A 15,768-nucleotide genomic window follows, 5' to 3' on the forward strand; every position below is an offset into this window, starting at 1 on the left:
TCGACCATCAAGACGGCAGCTTTGCCGGCGGCCGTAGCTATTTGACTGGCTGCCGTTGTCCACTGACGTCCCGAGTTGAGACCATTAGACCTACACCCTGCACACTCATTGCTTGCCAACGCCTGGCAATTCCTTTTTGTATGAACTATTACAGAAACGATGAAGCTCGCCAAGTAAAAAAACAACAACAGGAGGGGATTCTCTTGCGATCAATGCACCATCCATCCCGCATATGTGGCGTGGCACGATGGATCTGGGCACCGGGGGTGGTGATCCAGACAAATCCGCCCCCAACTTTGCCCAGAGATCCTTATCTATAGCCTCCCACAGCCAATCATGTCCTCGGTGCAATCTTCGACAGTTCAATGGACTCAATGCAAACCCTCCCGCTTCCTGCGCCTCCGACGGGGGCAGTCAATCAGCAAGACGATAGATCACTCGAAAAATAGACAGCCCCAAGATGCTTGGGCCAAGGACTAACACAGGTCACAGGTTTGTTTTCTTCCCCAGCCTGCCGCCAGCAACTTGACCCACAAGGCCTTGCTTTTTACCTCCTTGTGTCCGTTGCTTGCGGGAGATATCGGCAAGCAACTGCCATACTCAGCTGATGTGATATCAGTCCACATACTTTGAAGCCCAAGCCATTGTATGCCGCAGCCTGCTTGACATGTCTTCATAACTAACCCCCCCCTGGTTCACGGCTTTTGGCACCGGTCTGTATTTGATCTTTGGCACCTATACTTACACATCATCCTAACTATTTCATGACCATATTTTGCTCTACTTGGTGTTCGTGATGTGGTGGGACACCACGCGGATCGAAGCGACTGTCACTCGGCAGTTCGCCTGCGACCAGCTCCTCCCCAGTGAAACCCCAAAGCTGGATCAGGCGCTGGGGTTCGGCGGCGGCCTGACCGACGGCACCTATTGGGAATGGATCCGCGAGAAGGCCCCGCGCATCTTCCTGATCATGGTCGACCTCGGCATCCCGGATCAGATATTCAACATCGTGGACGATTCCTGGGATGATGGCGACTTGCCCATACCCCTAAACCAGATTGAACACCTGGCGTTGAGGGCCACACGGAACGGCAAAGTGGACAGAAAATTTTACTACCGGCAATTCCACTATCTGGTTAGAACTTTAGAGAAGGGAGGTCATACTGTGTATAGTGACGACGAAGTCATCCCACTTGACGTCGTGGACAGGCGGCCAGTTGCTGGTCTGAGCCAGAGCCATTCAGTCGATAAAGTCGAGCTGCCCAACTATCCGGGCGAGATTTTCTCGAGACGCCGTATACCCGTAGGGACCGCTCCAGGGATGCTGTCAGAAAGCGACTTTCTGTGGGAAATCAACTGCACCAAGAACGTGCAAAACGAGCATCTTGTCTCCTATTTTGCGTCTTACACCCACCAGGGGTTCGGATACGTGCTGTTCATCCCGGCTAGCGACTATAACCTGAAAACGATATTGGGAGCCCTGCCAGCCCCTTTGAAGGCCTTGTCGAAGCAGGATAGGCGGGTACACGTCATGAATTGGATCCACTGCCTTGTCGACACATTATGCTATCTTCACAGCCGCGGCTGGGCACATGGGCAAATCAAGCCATCGACGGTGCTATTCAACTCAAAACACGATGTGTTCTTTACAGACCTCTCACGCCTCAGTGCCGAGACGTTACCCAATTCATCCGACAAGGCGGCATTCGATAAGGAGTCCTACATATATGCTGCTCCGGAACAGTGGTTCCGCCCGTCTGCTGGCGCCACGAATATGCAGAGGAGACTACCGTTGAGTCCGCCGCCTTCGAGCCCCCCGGGCGATTATGCCTTTTCTATACCAAGACACGGCTCCGAGCCAGCTAGCAACCCTACCCCGGCGGTCCATACCACCACCCCGAACTTAAACCCCCAAGCCGCTGATATCTTTTCCCTGGGTTGTGTCATATTAGAGCTGCTCAGTCTGCAGATGAAGCGGCAAACCCGTTCCTTTGCCTCGCACCGAGCCGCGAAGCACAAGACGCCCGGACGAGGAGGCGCCGTTCCGGATTCGTCCTTCCACAAGAACCTCGGCCAAGTCGAGTCCTGGATGGCGGGTCTCGCCAAGGACGCGAGCAAGAAGAGCGATGCCGTCTTTCGCGGTGTGGCACCCTTGTGCAGGGTGGCGGCGCGCATGCTCTCGGTTGCGCCCCAGGACCGTCCGACAGCCCAGGAGGTCGAACAAGAGACGTACAAGGTCCTGCGCGAGTCCGGGATCAACGAGCCGCATTGTGTTCACCAATACGGCGGCGGCGGGTTGGATTATGGCATGAGCGGCCTACACATTAGCAAGGAGACCAACAAGAAGACCACCACCGCCGCCGAGAACTCAGCAGTTGTTGATGCCGAAGACGATGAGTTTCAGTACAACCCGCCCGTCATCATTGGCAAGCGTCCGAGCATGGTCGGGGGCCCTGCTGGTGCTTCCACCTCCTCCAAAGCCGACTATTATGCAACGCAAGAATACAAGCGCACCAGTAGCAGTAGCAGCGGTGGCGGTACCAAGGATCGTGATAGTCCTACCCTTAGCGGGTTTGAGGCCATCCAGAACATCCGGCTCAACAAGGTGAGGCATTGGCAGGCTCCAGCCTATACAGGTATTTGAGCTTCCTTCTTCTGTCGTTTGGCAGATAGCGCCAAACAGAAGGGATCACTGACGACGTGGTGTATTTTTACAGAGACCTACTAGTTCTACCACCTGAGAGCTATGCGTATCCAGTGCCAGATTTGGCTTCAATTGGCGATTTACTAATTGGTCATTATTGGCGAGATGTTTACCGGTTTGGAAGATAAGAGTCCAAGCAGACTCGAAGAGCGATGAAGCAAGCTGCCAACCAGCCCAACCAGCCAGAGAATGGGCGTTTCCGCATCTGGCATATTGGGTTTGACGCCATTGGGAAATGCACGTGGAGACTTGCTATCAGACACAAGCTAGGGCAAGTAAGACAGAACTGGACCAGTCAGGATGTGTTTTTCTCTCTCTTTCCCCTTTTGCGTAACCTCTCGTTTTAGTTCACTTGGATGACGGTGTAGTCTCGGCTCTTTCGGAAACCGGGTGCATGTTCTAGCTCACAAACGGTTGACGACGGACAAACGTAGCTCAACCCGGCCTGTGGTGCCTGGGCCAATGGAAAGGGCGAACACACGTACTGTTAAGCCCCGCCGGAGTGTTTCATTGGATTATATGGCATTTAACCTAGGGCTGGAAAGCAGGAGAGCTGTTTGCATCAATCTGAAACCTGCCAGAATGCTGCTTCGTGGATGGCTGGATAAGCTACTTACCTGCAGTACCGCATGTGGTCGTGGTCGTGGTAATCTGTGGCGTTGCCTCCCGTCCTGCCAATAAGACAAGACTTGAGCTAAAGATCAGGATTTTGGTGGGAAATAGCAGACGAACTATGGGTTAGCCCCCGTGGGGGTCGAGAGCCAGGCTGGATACATAGACGCCAAACGCTGGCTACAGATACTGCCTGTATCCCTGCCCTCAAGTGAATACGAAGAAGAAGGTCGAGACAGAGATTTCCTTCGACAACCTACAAAACTCGGCCTATTACATCATGCAGCCAAATTGGAGGATGAGAGGATGTGAAACGAACACCTAGCGGATAGGTCATCCGTTGGACAGAATGTCGAAAACAAAACAGCTGTTCATCCACTGTTTGCTAAATAAAGGCTGTTGTCCGTCGGATGACCTGCCTAGGGCTGCTTAACCTGAACGTCAAGGCCGACTCGGTAGGTTCCATCCCGCATCTGCCATTACATCCGTCTTCCGTAATTCAATCAATGTCTGTTGGAGCTGCCATGATGCACCCGCCAGACGCAGATGTAGGCGCACTGAGCTGCGACCGAAAGCAGCCATGTTTCGAGGTGGTGCACATGTGTCACCTGCATAATCCGGCTATCAAGGCACGGGTTTACATGTACCTACAAGCAGAGAAGAGAGAACCCAACAAGTCTCGCTTAGCGAATGGCACAGCAAAACAGCCAGCGCATTTGGGAAAATCCCATACCGGCCCCCTGTTCACGGAGGATCGATGATCACCATGCAATGGCAAGCTAGCTAACCCAGGCTACTAGTAACCCCAATGGCCTGCGGGTGGTCCCACAGCACACACACAGGGGGATGGGACAGAGCTACTGGACAGAGCTACTGGACAGAGGTCCGGAGCTACCAGTCCTTCAAGGCCATTGGACCTATCACCGTCGATCCCCAGCCATGCAGCTCGATCTTTTCGAGTCGAAAAGCAGGGCAGCTTGCCTGCCTTGCCTGCCCTGCCTGCCCATAGCTAGTCGATAGCTGCTGCTAGCATGTTGTCATTTATTAGCCAGGATGGGATGGGATCCTTTCGATTAGTCTGTGTCTGGGAAGCGGCAAAGCAAAAGCGACCTACGGTAGCCCGAGGTTCACCATGCATCTGGAGCTTGGCAACATACGCGAACCTGACACCAAACGGAGAAGAATGAGATGATGGTGCTACTATGTGCACCAGGCCACTTGAATCTATACCGTCCTTCCCTTGTCCTCGTTGACCCCTTCATACATATGTAATCTTTTCCCGCTCTTGGGACGTTGCTGCTTTGTTATTTCTTCTCCTTCCCTCTCCCCACCCGTCGGTCCCATCTTTAGCAACCTGCCTGCTACTACCTTTCGTTTACTCCAGCTCCCATCGTCAGTTTGCTGCGTTGCTACCGTCCGACCACCTCTATCGGTCCGACCCACGATCGTTTGGTCGTGAGAAGTAAACATTGGCAACTGCAACAACAAGGGCAAACCCACGACAGCAAACCCTTGTCCCGTATCTTGGGATAATTGGAGCCTGGGCGACGTTTGGTGGACGACCGGTCCCCCTCCGAAGCTTTACCCTTTAGCAGAAGAAGCTTGTATTTCTTGGCTTCGAGCCCTTGGCGAGCACCAAGCTTCGCTTTCAACTGGGGAAAAGGAAAGATTGAGCGCAATCGCATTCTCTTGAAGCATTGGCACAGCTTGGAAACAAGTGGAAATTCTGGATACGCAACGCTCTCCCTCGATTCCCAGATCCCCCGTCCGTCGATATGCGCTCTTCGGTTCTGGCAGCCGCAGCCGCTCTGAGTAGCGCAGCTGTCGGTGCAAACCTTCCCACCATCGAAGCCGTCGGCAACAAGTTCTTCGACAAGAATGGCAAGCAATTCTTCATGAAGGGTGTGTGTTTCCATTCGACATCGAAACGTTGCGTATGCTAACTGGTCTCGTAGGAATTGCATACCAGCTGACCCCAGGTTCGTCTCTCTTACAAGCCTTCTTGGCAATCACCCGCAAGAAACTCTAACCCTTATTCCCATTGATAGACGACCCATTGGTCGATACGGACCAGTGCAAGCTTGATGCTGCCCTGATGAAGACGCTCGGCGCCAACACAATTCGCGTCTATCATGTCGACTCCAGTTCTGACCACGATGGCTGCATGGCTGCCTTTGCTGACGCCGGTATCTACGTCACGATCGACATGGATACCTTCCACACCTATATCTTGCCCGTGGGTTTCCTACTGTTGGCTTGGCCCCTCATGCGACTAACAATGTTGCTATAGGAAAACACTTCCTGGAACAAGTCTCAGTTGGATGAGTACAACAAAGTTATGGACGCCTTTCACAACTACGACAACCTGCTGGGTCTATACGTTGGAAATGAGATCATTGCCCAGGCCAACCAATCCCTCGCTGCCCCCTTCATCAAGGCTGCGGCTCGAGACACCAAGGCCTACCGAGATGCCAAGGGCTACCGCAAAATTCCTATAGGCTATTCCGCAGCCGATATTGCCGAGCTGCGGCCTATGCTCCAGGACTACCTTACTTGCGGAGGCAACGCGTCGGAGAACGTCGACTTCTTTGGATTGAACTCGTACGAGTGGTGTGACCCGGCGACCTACCAGACCTCTGGATACCAGACTCTCCAGGTGAATGCGAGCGACTTCCCCGTCCCCATCTTCTTCTCTGAGACTGGGTGCAACGTCCCTGGCCCCCGCCTCTTTGCAGACCAAGCTGCGATTTTCGGGCCTGATATGGTTAAGAGCTGGTCAGGTGCCATCATCTACGAGTGGATCCAGGAGGCCAACCATTACGGACTGATCTCGTACGGACCCAAGGTCGACCCCACCGTCACCGGTCCCAACATCGATGGCGGATTCACCCGGAAGGGATCGCCGACTCCCGTGTCGCCTGACTTCGAGAATCTGAAGACACAGTGGAAGGCCATAAGCCCTACGGGAGTCGCTCGGTCTGACTACGATGTCAAGAGTGTTTCCACTCGCGAGTGCCCCAAGTCTACTTCCGGCGGGTGGCTCGTAGACGGCAACGTCGCCGTGCCCACCCTCGGTGCCACCCTAACGGGAAGCTCCTACTCCAAGGTACCGTCCGCCACCGGTGCTTCGGACGCAGCACAGCCTACGGAAAGCAAGAAGAACGCTGTCTCGGGTTCTAATGAAATCGCGGGAATGGCAGCAGGTCTTGTTGGCGTAATGATGATCTTCACCTTCTGGCTCTGAGCCCTTTAGAGCGGCATGGAACTGCAGGTCGGATCACACCGGGCTAGAAGCTTTGCTGTGCTGCTGGATTCATTCACTTCTCTTCTCCCTCTTTTACCTCGAGACCCCACGCTCAATTGCGTGGCTGGCGTTTTGCTGAAAAAGACGACGACACCTTTCGCCCCCCTATCTGCTGGCGCTGGAAACATGGTTACGATGAAGAAGATGTAGTATACGACTAGGATTAATGTGGATTGTACACGGCGTTTGTAAGATGGACACCTAGCTTCTCTCGCGACGATGTCATCTTTAACATGAAGTTTGGAGCCTTGCAAAACGGTTGTTGACCTTGGGTGCATCATAGAAGGGTTTGTGTCTTGCGACTGCTTCCCCTCTTTTGATAGAAACAAGGATAATAGAGTGCCTACGTAATAGAGCATCCCGCCCTATGCAATGCTTGCTTTAGCTGCAGATGTGCCTCGACATGTATTTCTCAATGTCACACAGCCCCCATGACCTTCCATTGTCAAACTCGTATAAGTACATTCGGGAAGGTTCGTTTGCCGAATATGCGGAGGAAGGCACGACTTCCCCAAAACACTGTTTCCTTGAGAGCAGACCAAATCTGGCAATCTTCAATATTGCTACTACCGGTTGGATTTTCCTTTTTCATGGTATATTCCATCGTACCCCTAAGTCCCCTATCACCTATATATTCGTGCGCATTGCTCTCAGACCTGGTCTTGACTCTTACGACAATTCCTGGACACCGATTTATCCTTATAAACACATGCACCGGAGTGTACTACACGATCCTCCATACACTGTACCGGTCCGTTCACAAATTCGGCATGCCACGCAAGAAGCCTGATGACTTTCAATGCGCCTCCCACAATCGTAATCGCAAGGTTTGGAAGATCGACAGGTCCTAGTTGGACCGGCACCGCTTCTACTGTGTTTTCGAAGACCGGCCCCGGCTGCGACGGCCGCTGCTCGCCTGCCTCGTGATGATCGTCCTTGGGGTCATGATCATTGGCATTGTGTCCACGGTTCGGTACACGGCGACGGGCTACGATCTAACCCACACGGTGGAGCTTGAGGAAGGGGCCAATGAGACGCAGATCCCGGCCGGTGTTGTCGCCATGAATGATTCTACCAAGCACGGCATCAGCAACCAGAATGCGAAGAGTTTTGCAACCTCTCAGGACCCGGCGGATATAACTATGTGCGACGACGAGTTGCATGGATGCCAGAGCTTCAACGTACTTGTGAGTACAAACTATGATCTTGCACCCTTCCGCGTCTATTATTTGACGACTTTCCTAATGATGGCTTGCCAATAGAACGTTTGTTGCTCGAGCCCTATGTTCTGTTATAGGACGGATTTCAGTGATTCTGGTGTATACTGCTGCGACAACTCGACAACAGCATGCGAACCGGGGCCGACCGAGTCGGTTGTATGCGCGCCGGGCCTGACCAAATGTAGTTTGGAACAGGGCGGGGGCTGTTGTCCCAGCCAGACGGATTGTTCGTTTTACGGATGTCTGGAGTACGACGTGCCCTCGGGGACGCAGAGCGGGCTTTTGCCAGAAGACACAGCGGTAGCTGCGGCCACTCCCAATGCTACGACGTACAAATTCGGAGAAATCGCTTCGAGTGGCAGCAACAGGTCTACCCTACCTTCATTGTTTTGTACCACCAAACTTCAGATTGCCCACATCTCGACGTTCGTCGCAGTCTTCGTCATGATCCGGCGATTGTTCCTGGGCTAAACAAGAACCCGCTAACATGACCTGGTCTCAGCCATCCAGACCTGACCTTGCCTCGTATATGGCTCCCGCGAGAGCCGGAGCATGTCGCGAAGAGTTAGAGGGCAGCTGGACCTTGCTGCGATGCAAGAGTGAGGGGGTGTCGTGCCAAGTCTGGTAGTCAGTATCAGAAACTCGACACATCTATGCAGGCACCATGCTGATCCTTCCCTGCACCTCGAAACATGCAGAGAGAAAAGCAACATCGCGTAGACTATCTTCGCCGAGAAGAAGAATCAGATCTTCCCCCCAGAATTATGCAGAAAGTCTTTGAGCACCTTTTTCCAACCACAATGGAGCTCACGCTGGAAGGCACGGCGGCACGGCGGCACGATACTCCGGCTGAACAAAGGCTGTTGGGCGTTATGGCTCGTGCTATATGTGAGGGAGCCTTCTTGTTATCAAGATGCGGTTGGTAGGCTTGAAACCAGCACGCACATAGGCGCCCAGATATCTGGCCGTGAAGAGGTGGCCAACGGCCTCGTCTCCAGCTGAGCTGTCTCAGATCTCGAGCGGGAAGTGGGTCACGGAGTCGGTATTCAATGCGACCCCCAAGTCATGGAATATCGCTGGGCATATCAGATGGCGTGCAGAGCCAAGCCCGGAGGGTGAAGGTTCGGGCTTTGCTATGTGTTCGGCTGATGTCTGGATAAGATGCATCGTGTATCCCGGCTCTTACATGATAACTTACCGTTACACTACGTTGCAAAGCGTCGTCTTCGCAGACCAAGACAGTAGAGTGGATACATGGCGCTTGCCTATGTAGGTATTGACGATGCGGATTCAATGCTCACCTAAATGCCACTTGAAGATAATCCCGTCATGGTCGTGACTGTGGTATTCGTTTTGAGATCAGCTGCGTTCGTTTATGAGTCTGCGCGTCCAAACAACGTCAAACTCGGGACAGCGGAGCTTCCACTAGGCTTCTAGATGCTGATCAAGTACGGACTAGGGTGCTACAGAATTTCAGCTTGGTCCAGCTTGGTCCAGCTTGGTGCGTGCTGGGTTGATCCATGGGAAATGCGTAGGGCTTCACATGTCGTTGATACTCCGGACTGTTGACCTAACCCCCCACGAACCAATCGGGCAAAGTTCTGGTCGTGGCTCAGCTTGTATGATCGCCCGGGGTCTTCGAGACTCGGTCTTTGATCTTTGCTCTGGCGCAACGCCCCCAGTATACAAGGGTTCCATCGTAAACGGCGGAAACCACCACCTTGACAGATCATGCCGCAAATACATTGCTCCCCACGGCTGCAATGTGCGAAAAACGAATGCTTGTGCCTGGCGGCTCAACCTGCACTCGAGATCAGACGCATCGTACGCCAAGCTACGAAAGGCTTAGTACATGTTCCAGCTACCAAACTTTCTTGATCTGGATGAGACAGCAATACTTCCACTGATAATTGCCGGCTTGATTCCACCAGGCTGGATCCGTACAGCAAGGCAAAGGCTCCTCTCCTGTGCCTCATGTGCATCAGCCCAGGCCAAGTGCGGAGGCCCCTGATCAGGACAAGGACTACGTCGTATGAATCTGTCGGAGCCGATGGATCCCAGTCGTGGCAGTCCATCGGTTGGTACACTCTTGCAGGATTTACCTTTCTTGCGAACATGTTCAACTTATTTAGACGAAAGCGCATCCGGCAACGTAGCGAACTCTGTCTCCCACGAGTCTCGTCCGAACAATGATATCAGAATTACCACCTGGGTAGACTGCGAATGACTGGCAGAGTACAACCCACCACCACCTGATGCCTCTCCTCTTCTACCGACGCCCGGACTATCTGCGGCGTGACAAGGCGGCCTTCACGGACGCGGACTTCGCCGACTGCTTGGAAAGGGCGGAGTCTTGTAAATCCCATATACCGGAAAGTCTGTCGTTCGAAGAAATTGTGAGGAACCGGACGCTCCCAGTAAGACACAAGCCCCGAATCCCTATAGCAAGTTGTGGACAGATATTAAGCCCTCGTTTAGCCATGTTCCCTCGGCGACTTCATGGACTATCTGATGTACGTCGAGTACGATGCCGAGTGTCTCCAATTCTTCCTCTGGTATTGCGACTACGTTGAGCGATGGAGTCTTTTGCCACAGGAACAGAAGGATTCCTCGCCCATGTGGGATCCGAGCAAGATAATTACCCGACCGGGCACGGCGCGTCCGAGGGCGAACAGCTCCAACGAGAGCGCCGGCCGGATGACCCACATCCTCGAGATCCTGGAGAAAAGCCCCCGGCGGGATGAGAACAGCATCACGTCCCCGAGTAGCGCCACCTCGACTAAGAACTTCTCCTGGCCTAAATCGACCTTCTCGGGTGAATATCAAATCACCAAGGCACAGCGCAATGGCCGGCCCTGTCAGTTGACCAAGAGAAAAACCCCCATCTCCTTGCACTGACCGACTGACCTCATTCAGTTTCCGTCCAGCCTTTTCGCGAAGAACTGACGCGGATCGTGCGCCATTACATCTCGACTAGCGGACCGAGGCAACTAAATCTGACTCACACTGACCGGATTGCATGTATCCAGGCGGTAGAGCAGACCACGCACCCGTCCGCCCTCCTACCTGCCTTTATAGCGGCCGAGACGCTCCTCAAAGGACAGTGCCACCCCGACTTCGTCCAGTGGAGCGTCTCCAACAGCAGCCGGCCCCGTGTCGTGTTCGCGCGGTGGCTGGCGGCCTTGTGCATCCTTCTCGGCCTCGGATCGAACGCTGCCCTGGTCCTGTCGAGCCTTAGCCGATTTCTGCGGCTGATACCGTCGATCTTTTTATTCATGGGCTTCATCTTCCTCTTCGCGTCGCGACACGGCGTCTGCGTCATCTTGCACTGGAACTACAAGCGGAACCTGCGGCCATGGGAGCAGTTCTCGGACGAGGACTTTACCTCCTCCTCCCCCTCCTACGGCGACGAGGACGACAAGCCGCTAGCGGACACGGGAGATGACGAGAAGAGGCCGTCTTCCTCGTCCAGTAGTAGTTCCTTCCCAGCTACCAGGACGGGCAGCATCGACCCGCTGCGCAAGCCCGGCGTGCAGGACCAGAGCCTCGGCCCGGCCCACGACGTGTTCGGCTCGGAGCCGTGGGTCGGCCGGTACCAGCAGAAGTCGACGTGGCGCAAGATCTTTGACGTCTCCATCACGGTACAGAACCGGCACGTCCGGGCGATGCAGGACCGCATCGTGCGCCGGGCCGTGCTTTGGAGCGGCTTGCTCTCGCTGGCGGTGACGGCGGGGGCTGTCAGTGCCCCGGTGCTGGGGCTTACTTAGACGGTTCATATATATATATATATATACTTACTACTTACTTATATATATAATTTGGAGCTATATGGATATATAAAGTTATATAGATGAAGTGAGAGTGGAGGAGGAGGAGAGGTCTTGCTTGGTCTTTTGCTTTTCTCAGCCGATGATTTATCAATACCCTATAGTTTCTTGCTTTTATACAAGCCAGTCTTCCTTCTCATCACGGGCTACGGGTCAGCTTCCAATGGCTTGGTGACTTACGGTCACACGCAAGCCCCAGAAGATCTATATAAGAATGGGTTCCAAAAAGCTCTGACGTGCCGAGAGCCTGGAATGTAGTATCAACCAACATACATCAAGTACATGTTGCAAGGGACAAACGTAATAACCAATCAAATGCACGGGCCAGGGGTCATCCGCATCCCACCTTTTGCTTGCACTTGCACCCTGCATTAACTCAACTTTAGTGCGTCACAGTTCCGCTAAGCCGCCGCGAGTCCGACATACAATTCCCCGGCATCATCACAGGGAGATGATTGCTCTAGTAACTACTGCCGCAATCTTTCATTGTTGGATGTTCTTTTTTTCTGTCCTCGATTGCACATATGAGGGACTGAGCTGCCACCAGTTGTTTCCCCTACCGGCTTCGGTAGAGTATGACGACCTCGGCGGAGGCGCCGCTGATAGCGCATCGAGAAGATGATGATGGGCCCGAGAACGACGAACAGCGCCATCGCGATGACGGCTATGCGGACGGAACAGCACAGGACGAAGAGCCTCGAGGAAGTGGGGATCGGAATATAGGGCTATTCATGTGGCTACTGGCTATCTCAGCGGGCATCAGCGGGTTGCTGTTTGGCTGTAAGTTTCCTTCCCTCCATCTCGACTCCTTTCCCGTTAATGGGGCCCCCCTCGTTACCCCCATAAGCGGGCTTACGTTACTGACTTTGCCTCTCTCTCTTTGCGACACACAGACGACACCGGCGTCATCTCCGCGACCCTGGTATCCCTGGGCACGTCCCTATCCGGCCGCGAACTGACCCTCGGGGACAAATCCATCGTGACGTCGTGCACGTCGCTCCTCGCCCTCGTCGCGTCGCCCCTCTCGTCGCTCCTCGCCGACCGCTTCGGCCGCCGCCCCGTCATCCTGCTGGCCGATGTGCTCTTCGCGGCGGGCGCGCTGGGCCAGGCATACGCCGGCACCGTCGGGCAGATGGTGGCGGGCCGGTCCGTCGTGGGCGCGGCCGTCGGCGCCGCCAGCTTCGTCACGCCGCTGTACATTGCCGAGCTGGCCCCCGCGGCCCACCGGGGCATGCTCGTCACGCTGAATGTCCTCGCCATCACGCTGGGCCAGGTCGTCGCTTATGTCGTCGGCTGGGCTTTCGCGGGCCACGATCAGGGGTGGCGGTACATGGTCGGGCTCGGCGCGCTGCCGGCCGTGCTCCAGGCCGCGCTGCTGCTGGGCATGCCCGAGACGCCGCGGTGGCTCGTCAAGGTCGGCAGGGCGGCGGCGGCGCGGCAGGTCATCGGCAAGACGCTGGGCGCGGGATCTGGGCTGGCCGCCGAGCGGGTCTTGCAGGATATACGGCGCGAGGTGCGGGAGGAGGAGGAGGAAGGGGGTGGCGGTGTCCGGGCCAAGGGGGGCCGCGCTTGGACGGAGGGCTGGCGGGAATTGGGAACGGTCCCCAAGAATCGGCGGGCTTTGACTATTGCTTGTCTCCTTCAGGGGCTGCAACAGCTGTGCGGATTCGTAAGTCAAAGCTCCCGTCTGTATCACTGCACAACTCGACCTATAAGGAGCCCGCTACTAACAAGCAACGCATTCAGAATTCGCTGATGTACTTCTCGGCTACGATCTTTACGCTCCTGGGCTTTTCGATACCGACACTCACCTCCTTGAGTGTTGCGGTCTCCAATTTTGTGTTTACGGTTGCGGCGTTACTGCTGATAGATCGTATTGGCCGCCGCCGAATCCTGCTGTACTCCATACCCTTTATGGCTCTAGGCTTACTCCTGTCTGCCGGCGGCTTCCGGTTCATCAAACTGCCAGATCACGGCCTCGGCGGCATCCCCGATTCGTCCGGCGACGCGGACAAGAGCGGTGGCGGTGGCGGCGCCGCCGTCACCATTCTGATCAGCATGACCATCTTCGTGGCCGCCTACGCGCTGGGGCTCGGCAACGTGCCCTGGATGCAGAGCGAGCTGTTCCCGCTGAACGTGCGGTCGCTCGGCAGCGGCCTGTCGACGGCGACCAACTGGTCGGCCAACTTCGTGGTGGGGCTCACGTTCCTGCCGCTCATGGACGCGCTCACGCCCGCGTGGACGTTTGTGCTGTACGCGGCCGTCTGCGTCGTCGGCTGGGTCGCGGTCTGGCGCATCTACCCCGAGACGACGGGGCTGAGCCTGGAGGAGGTCGCGGGGTTGCTGGGGGAGGATTGGGGGGTCAGGAGAGCTGGGGCTAGAGCGAGACTCGGGGCTAGATCCGGGAGGTAGAAGGAGCGCGTGTGTGTAGATGTAGAGCAAGAAATCATAAATACATGACAAGATTACACTCGCCAGGAGTAAGCAGTGATGAGGTTGTAAGTATGGCCATGGGACTTAATAAGTACTATCTAAAACTACAGCTTCCGGCTTTCAATACTGATACTGTGCATCCGCGAGCCCCTATGTATCCATCTTCGAACACAAGAATTCTCTTAACTGTTGATTACACTTTCACGGGAAGTGCATAACATGAATACATATATCTGGGAAGTTTCGCAGTAGCTAAGGTTAAGCTTAAATCAGAGATCCGAACCGCTGTACTCCGTACCAGTCATACGTTCGTTCGGCTATGGTCCGGAACAATTAATGGACTTCATTTGTAAGTGCAGATCTTTGCCACATTTATATCAGTCGTAGTAGTACGGAGTATTCTTTGATGCATGCGGATATATGGATTTATTACCGGCAACACCTTGCCCGTAGCCGGGCAACGGGCAACTCCGGCACTGTGCTTTAGCAGCTAGAGAGCTTAGCCAGACTGGCGTACATAGCAGGGAGAACGACACGACTCGACTTCCGCACCAGGGAACCGCCCCTCGGCAGATGTGCTGCGCCCGGGTCAATGTTTCTGTTTCAGGGCGCTAGGCGGCTTCTAGCGCTGCCTATCTAGATTCTGTGCTAGATCTGTCAGGGCGGTATGTAGTAGTGGCGCACCACGGTCCGGAGGGAAAAGAAAAGGGGGAGTGGGAAGATCTGTTCCGGGTACATAGCTGTGTATTTCTGCCTTTCTTGCCTTCCATCAATCAGCATGATTGGTGACTGACTGCTTTGCTATTTGCCTGTCGAAAGAACATGCCTGATCATCATTCGGATTCTGTGCCATCCTGACAGAGTCGTTCCGAGTGGTTCGGGCTGGGGACCCGCGGGCCCGTTCCTAGCCGATGATGGCCGCCTAGTGAAAGCCATTATTGATGTTGTGTATCACTATTCGCAGGTTGACCGACACTCCTTGCCCTTTACCGCTTTACGACGACAGGTACGGGAAGGCAGGGAGGGTCTGAATACTCGGAGGGTGGATACTGCTCATCAATAGAGGACGGAGATAAAACTCGCTTCTTAGCCCGAGCGACGTATCCTTTTCTCTTTTTTTTTCTCTTGTCCAGTTGCGACTCGCCCCGCCATTAGGCCAATTGGGCCGCGGAGCAAGCTTGGTATCGAATCAGATTACACGAGTTCTCGTGGCCGTTTCTGGAAGGATACCGTCAGTTCGAAATTAGATAAACGGGGCCCAGGACTTCTGGACGTCTGAGCGGAAGAACCTGAAATCCTTCCTGCCGTCTGGCAGTGTCTTTCACCTCACGTCCCTCACGACCCTCACGACCCTCACCCCCTTGTTCCTGAGATCTCCGAGCGGCAATGTCAAGCCGCATCAGGTTGCGCTCTCTCCACTAAAAAAGTAGAGGGAAAAAGCCCAGTCTGCCAGCCTGACGAGGCCAATCCCATGCATGCATGTACGCCTAATTTCAATATCAAAACGAGCAGTCGGAACCTCGTCATGCCTGCTTAATACTCTGCAGAACACCCTGTACATCGAGCGGCGCGCCTAATGCGCAACATATATCGCCTGCATGCTTCACTTGTTATGTAGCTGTGTGTGTAAGCAATTGTCATGAGTCATGGTCGTCGAAGATGAAACCT

General features: G+C 54.6%; 5 protein-coding genes across 5 annotated transcripts; all 5 read left to right on the forward strand.

Annotated features, from left to right (window-relative positions):
- Positions 1-796: 796 nt before the first annotated feature.
- PG986_009048 (uncharacterized protein) lies at positions 797-2,644 on the forward strand (the record flags this gene model as incomplete). Its single annotated transcript, XM_066845270.1, has 1 exon — positions 797-2,644. One exon carries the CDS (start codon positions 797-799, stop codon positions 2,642-2,644), a length of 1,848 nt encoding a protein of 615 aa, XP_066697668.1.
- Positions 2,645-5,091: 2,447 nt separating this feature from the next.
- PG986_009049 (glycolipid anchored surface protein) lies at positions 5,092-6,560 on the forward strand (the record flags this gene model as incomplete). The annotated part of the gene is made up of 4 exons (XM_066845271.1): positions 5,092-5,218; positions 5,272-5,295; positions 5,365-5,552; positions 5,607-6,560. 4 exons carry the CDS (start codon positions 5,092-5,094, stop codon positions 6,558-6,560), a joined length of 1,293 nt encoding a protein of 430 aa, XP_066697669.1.
- A 986-nt stretch (positions 6,561-7,546) lies between these two features.
- PG986_009050 (uncharacterized protein) lies at positions 7,547-8,311 on the forward strand (the record flags this gene model as incomplete). Its single annotated transcript, XM_066845272.1, has 2 exons — positions 7,547-7,807; positions 7,883-8,311. 2 exons carry the CDS (start codon positions 7,547-7,549, stop codon positions 8,309-8,311), a joined length of 690 nt encoding a protein of 229 aa, XP_066697670.1.
- Positions 8,312-10,095: 1,784 nt separating this feature from the next.
- Positions 10,096-11,607, forward strand: PG986_009051 (uncharacterized protein; the record flags this gene model as incomplete). Its single annotated transcript, XM_066845273.1, has 3 exons — positions 10,096-10,257; positions 10,319-10,697; positions 10,757-11,607. 3 exons carry the CDS (start codon positions 10,096-10,098, stop codon positions 11,605-11,607), a joined length of 1,392 nt encoding a protein of 463 aa, XP_066697671.1.
- Positions 11,608-12,242: 635 nt separating this feature from the next.
- Positions 12,243-14,079, forward strand: PG986_009052 (sugar transporter domain-containing protein; the record flags this gene model as incomplete). Its single annotated transcript, XM_066845274.1, has 3 exons — positions 12,243-12,447; positions 12,561-13,336; positions 13,414-14,079. 3 exons carry the CDS (start codon positions 12,243-12,245, stop codon positions 14,077-14,079), a joined length of 1,647 nt encoding a protein of 548 aa, XP_066697672.1.
- Positions 14,080-15,768: the final 1,689 nt, after the last annotated feature.

This window comes from Apiospora aurea (genome assembly GCF_038362705.1).
Source record: "Apiospora aurea strain CBS 24483 chromosome Unknown utg000006l_segment0_segment0, whole genome shotgun sequence".
Taxonomy (NCBI): domain Eukaryota; kingdom Fungi; phylum Ascomycota; class Sordariomycetes; order Amphisphaeriales; family Apiosporaceae; genus Apiospora; species Apiospora aurea.